At 41.2% G+C, this 5,529-nt stretch overlaps 1 protein-coding gene across 2 annotated transcripts; it reads right to left on the bottom strand.

Annotated features, from left to right (window-relative positions):
• PURA (purine rich element binding protein A) lies at positions 1–5,325 on the bottom strand. 2 transcript variants are annotated; one of them, XM_044916878.1, is made up of 2 exons: positions 5,225–5,325; positions 1–5,143 (listed from the first exon to the last, which is right to left on the bottom strand). In XM_044916878.1, exons 1-2 carry the CDS (start codon positions 5,250–5,252, stop codon positions 4,284–4,286), a joined length of 888 nt encoding a protein of 295 aa, XP_044772813.1. In that variant the 5' UTR covers positions 5,253–5,325; the 3' UTR covers positions 1–4,283. The 2 variants fall into 2 exon arrangements, with proteins under 2 accessions (XP_044772813.1, XP_021557634.1); XM_021701959.2 differs by having other exon boundaries at positions 1–5,325.
• Between the last annotated feature and the right edge of the window lie 204 nt (positions 5,326–5,529).

The raw sequence follows: 5,529 nt of genomic DNA, 5'->3' as shown, positions 1-5,529 counted from the left end.
TTGACTTTTATTACAAATGTACTTGATCACTTGGCTTCAAAAAGTTTAAAATCAATACCCTATTTTCTGTATGCCAGTACAAAGCAAACTGTTTTACAAATTAAATACCTAAAAATTTGACAAAAATATTAAAATTTGATGAAAAACAATTATAAAAATCCTTAATCTCTCTCTCTTCAAAAAAGGAGGCAGTCTTCCCAGTCCTATTATACAATATTAATAATATTCACCATTTTTAGAATAGGTAGCTAAATTATATTTTTCTGTTAGCATACAAAACTCTTAGACTAATAGATTTCATTTGTATATGCTCCAGTTAAGTTTGTGAATGCCATCTGATTGCAATATAATCAACTATCTTTAATTGAGTCCTAATTTACACTTATTTAATAATTTGCATAGTTTAAAAGGGATAAAGGTTATTCTACAACTAATTATCATAGGCTATTACAGTGCTATTTTTCAAGGCAATAAGTATTTGCTCCCAAATGAAATTATCTGTCTTCTTTAGGCAGGGGTTAAAATTACTAGCAGCTTTCTCCATTACCTGAAAAATCAAATTGGAATAGTTACCCATCTCTAGATGTGAAGACATAAAAAACCTATCAATATATTTTCCACTTTGAGTCAAATTTCAACCCCTGCATGGGACTAGAAAGTGAGACTTTCAAGGTTTTTATTTCCCTGTTGGTTTTGGTTTCTACTCTCCATGGCTTTTAGGAAGCTGGGAAAGTTTGTCTTTCCTGACTCACATTGTCTCTCCTTTCCATTTGGCAAATATTCATCTACCTTCAATCTGTATCTAGTAGAGGAAAAGCCGACATGGCTTTTCTTATGAACTTCCTTTGTTGTCAAAGGCATGTATAATGATTTCTACAGTTCTGGATAGTTAACTTTAGCTCCCTCTGTGGCTGGATGACTGCTGCTTCTAACATCAGCATGATAAATAGGAGGCACAAATAAAAAGTAGCTTAAAAAAAGATTTGGTGATTTAAAAGAAAAAAAAACGAACAACACCAAACACACACACATATATGGGCATTTCAAATCTGGTGGCTGATCTCAGATTAAATTACTTGACAGTGTCTCTCATTTTAAAGAATGTCAATATTGCAATGCATTTCAAGTTTTCTTTTATACTTAGGCAAATAATATAGTTTAACCAAGCTCTTGGACCTTAATCGTAAGACAAAGCAGATCATTAAAAATAAGGCATACTTGTCAGGAATTAAGTTTTGTTTGCTTGTTTTTGGCACATTTGATCATACTGTCTTCTATGAATAACACATATGGTCAAATATACCATCTCCTTTTTCATTTCAGCACAAACAGGGTTTACCAACTAGTAAAATAAAAACAAGGAAAAACTCCAACATAAAACACTGAGATATAGAACCTTGGTAAAGTACCGAGCACCTGGGAGGAAGGGTGAGGGAAGGATGAAACAGTAGAGGGAAGGGAGGGTTGGGAGGGTGCTTGGGGAGGTAAAGTGAGATGCAAAAAAGAGCATCTTTACAGTCACTTAGTCTTTTCTAAGATCATCTCTTAAGTCTTAAAAGATTTGCATGTGGATTTCTTTTTAAACCCACTGACCATAAATCAGACACTGGTTTCAAAATCTTAGTAAGATTGTGTTTAACTGTTAAAGTGTAAAGACAATTGCACAATACATGTGCTTATTGATCCGGTAGGATTCCAAGCAGAATCTGAAGTCTGTAGGTAAGAAAGGCTTCACTTTAAGGTAACTCTGACCCTAAAGAAAACCTCATGAAAGAACTCGCATCTCAAAGAAAGGACACTTTGCCTAAGTTTGCTGTGTTTTTGTTGACTTGCACTACTTATTGCTGGCTACTATGAAACACTGATCTAGGCGTACTCCAACAACCTGTAGTACAAGGCTTAACTTTAAAAAGCTATAGTAAACAAGAGACAAAATCAAAGCAATTCTCTTTCCTAACTAGTAACAGCACAGAGAATGCAGTCTTTTCCATATCACAGTAAAAGTACAGTGAACAAAACAGCTCAACAAACCTTAAGACAAAAAAGTGCAGGTTATTAATGTTTACATGCAGTTGATAAGCATTCCAAATGTCACATTATGCACTGTAAAAGCTCAACTTTACTATATGGAAATAAGAAAAATGCACCTTGGGGGAAGGGGAAAAGCAATTTAATCATTTCCAGTGATTTTTGTAAGTAAAGAAATTCCTAACTATTGTACGGTCACCTCATATTTAACATTGTATGAATATTAAAAGCAAACAATTTAATGGGAAAATGCACAGTACAATGGAAATAGCTTGTTATTCAACACATACAGTAGATCTCAAAAACAAAGACAACACACTCAACCAGGGAGCTTAAAATATCAAATCAAAACCCAAAGAACCAGCAGAAAAAAAAAAATCCTTCAAAAAGACAACTGTTTCACCTTCCTAGGCCAATGCTTTACAATGTGAGAAGCACTGATACCTTCCAGCTCCTACAGGTGGTGTCTTCTACATACAGCAGTAAGATCTATATGGCTGGATTTGCCAAGAAACAATTCCATCCCCAGAACTCTCTATATCAGACAAGATCCTTTTTTTTTTTTTAACCAAAATACTTTCTACAGAATTCCAAACCAAAATGTACTGTTTAAGGCATCTTTTTTTATAACATTTTCTCTTCACTCAAAGATGATAGTCATGCAGCAGTTTAATGATAAAAATATATTAATATTTTACTATACAGCAGCAAGAAGTTAGTTGTCAATTAAAAGCACACAAACATCTTTAAATGAAAACCTGTAAAAGACTATCGTTACAAACAATTTCAGTTTGGAGGACACCAGCTTGGTAAAGTGCTCTCCTAAGCTTTGCATTTTCATACCCTACACCTTGAATATATGAGTTATAGGACATACTTTTGATAGAAGGCTTATACACTTGGGGAACACAAATACATTTAGCATATAATGTAGCCAGTAATAACTAGCACCACAGCTACATGGAAATCCTTTACACATACCAACTTGTCTTTCACTTTTAAAATGAAACTCAGAATCCATGGCTCAGTAGGATAACTATAATTGTGTTGCTCTGCTTTTTAACAGGTCTACATAAGTTAATAGCACTGGCAAAAATCAAAGAATAGCTTCAGACCTCTTACTAGTTTAGGAGACAGTGCTAGTGACCACAAATAGACTCGCTACCTGATGTCCAAGTACAGGTTCACTGGAAATTGCTGCACGTTAGTTAAGTTTTTAAAATCTTTCTACACATAATAAAAAAAATATATTATGAACGATACATCTCATATACACAATAATGACAAAACACCTACTCAGTCAAAGCAAACAGATGCAGAAAAATATTATGGGAGATTTCCTTTATCTTTCTATCTCTTTTTCCTTTTACTATTTGAATAACTTTGGTTCCAACCGTAAAAATCACAACTTAGCAAATTTCATTTAAATGCCTTTTTTAATAATTTCTTCATGTTCACAGAAGTTTCACTGACCATTTTTATATGTTTAAGGTCCAGATGCAATGCATATTGTATAAAAGAGAGCACTTATTGTTTACCTTGCATGAATTAAACCTACGTACCTTTAACTCTACAAACTTCTGCATAACATTTAGACAAAGCTCAGACACACAGCATGCCTAGCCCTCATATATATACACATCTCTAATCACAGGTATATAGGGTGTCAAATATACTATAATAACCTCCATGTAAGGTTTGAAATTTGGTAACAAAATGAGAAAAACTAAAAATATTATTTTACGTGTTCTAAAATATCTCTTTTTTGTGCTAAAGTCAAATGTTAGCTCAACATGAAAAGGACTTTTATATAATTCAGCAATATTATAATCTTGACCATTTTGCAAACACTTTTAATAATAATAGCTTAAACGTGTACAAAAGTTCTTGGTTAATTAGGGAAATAAACACTCAGTTCTTTATATTTTTTAATCAAGTAGGAAACACAGTTCATATAATGTTATTACTTTTTGTATTTTTTTTGTTTTTTTGTTTTTAGCAGCTGCTTACTGTTTTATATGGTGGATAAAGTGGACAACATCCAGCGATGGGTGGCAAGTCAAGAAGAGAAACTGTCAGTTGGTGGAGGTTCTGTGGGTGGTGCTCCCTTGGAGTTAACAGTTACTTCTTTTTTTTTTTTTTTTTTTTTACTTTTTTACTTTTTATTTTCTCTCTTTCTTTACAGTATATTTTCTGTGTGTGGCTGTGTGTGTGTGTGTATGCATGTGTGTGTGGGTTTTTTCCATTCAGTTTGATCAATCTTCTTCCCCTTCTTCCTCACCCTGCAGCAACAGGGTGGCAGCGGCGGTCTCCTCCTGCTGCTGCTGCTGCTGCTGGTGGAGCTGCTCACAGGCAGCTCGCTTCTCCCTCTGCTTCTCTTGAATCTTCTTCATCTCCTCCGAGTACTTGCAGAAGGTGTGTCCGAACTTGGCCCACACCTTGTAGGGCACGGTGATGGAGTTGCGGTAGGTGGGCTTCACCTCGCTCACTCGCATAAACACGCCGTACTTGTTGGAGCCCACATCGAAGAAGAAGCGCTTGTTGTCCACAGTCAAGGAGGTGCCCTCGGGCAGCTCGGCCGGCTCCTCCTCCACTCCGTAGTCATCGATGAGCTTGGCCAGAGCGTCGCGGAACTCGATGAGCCCCTGTGCGGGCAGCGCAATGGTCTGGCCCTGCGTGGAGCCCAGGCCGGGCCCCCGGTTGACCGTCTGGCGGATGCGCAGGAAGCGGCCGCGCTGGTTCTCCTTGAGATCCATGTAGTACTTGCGGTTCTCGCGCACCAGGAACTCGCTCTTGAGCGCCCGGCGCGGCTCGTCCTGCGCCTGGGCCAGGTCGGGCGGCTGGCTGGGGCCCAGCTGCGCGTAGTGCTCGATGAAGTCGCCCAGGTAGTCGCGGAACTCCACGGCCACTGACATGGAGAGAGTGAGGCGGCTCTTGTTGCCGCCCGCGCCCACCTCAGCGATCTTCAGGAAGCGGCCCTTGGCGTTCTGTTTCACGTCCAGGTAGAAGCGCTTGTTCTGGATGTCCACCCGCTTGGAGGCCAGCTCCTGCGTCTCGTGCTGCAGCCCCCCCGGGGCCCCGCCGCCGCCGCCGCCACTGCCGCCGCCGCCCCCGCCGCCACCACCGCCCCCGCCGGAGCCCGAGCCCGAGCCCGGGTGCCCCAGGGAGCCGCCCGAGCCCAGCGCCGCACCACCCTGCTCGCTGCCGCTGTCTCGGTCCGCCATGATGCTGCGCTCCGCCGCCGCGCCGCCGCCGCCGCCTGCCGCTCCGCCCGCCGCCTCAGTCGCCTCAGCCGCCGCTGCTTTCCCTCCCCGGCTCCGCCTGCTGCCGCCGCAACCCCCACAGCCAGTCAGCCACTCTCGCGAGATCTGCGGGAGAGACGAGACCCGGTAACAGGGCACTGACTCCCCAGTACAGTAGCAGGGCGCCCTACTGTACGCGCCCACCCGCCCGCCGGCACGTGACATGCGCCCCCTCCCTGATGCCAGCCCCCTGCCCGCC

The sequence above is a fragment of the Neomonachus schauinslandi genome, chromosome 7 (genome assembly GCF_002201575.2).
Source record: "Neomonachus schauinslandi chromosome 7, ASM220157v2, whole genome shotgun sequence".
NCBI classification, from domain to species: Eukaryota; Metazoa; Chordata; class Mammalia; order Carnivora; family Phocidae; genus Neomonachus; species Neomonachus schauinslandi.
This window is presented reverse-complemented; position numbering and strand designations above follow the sequence as displayed.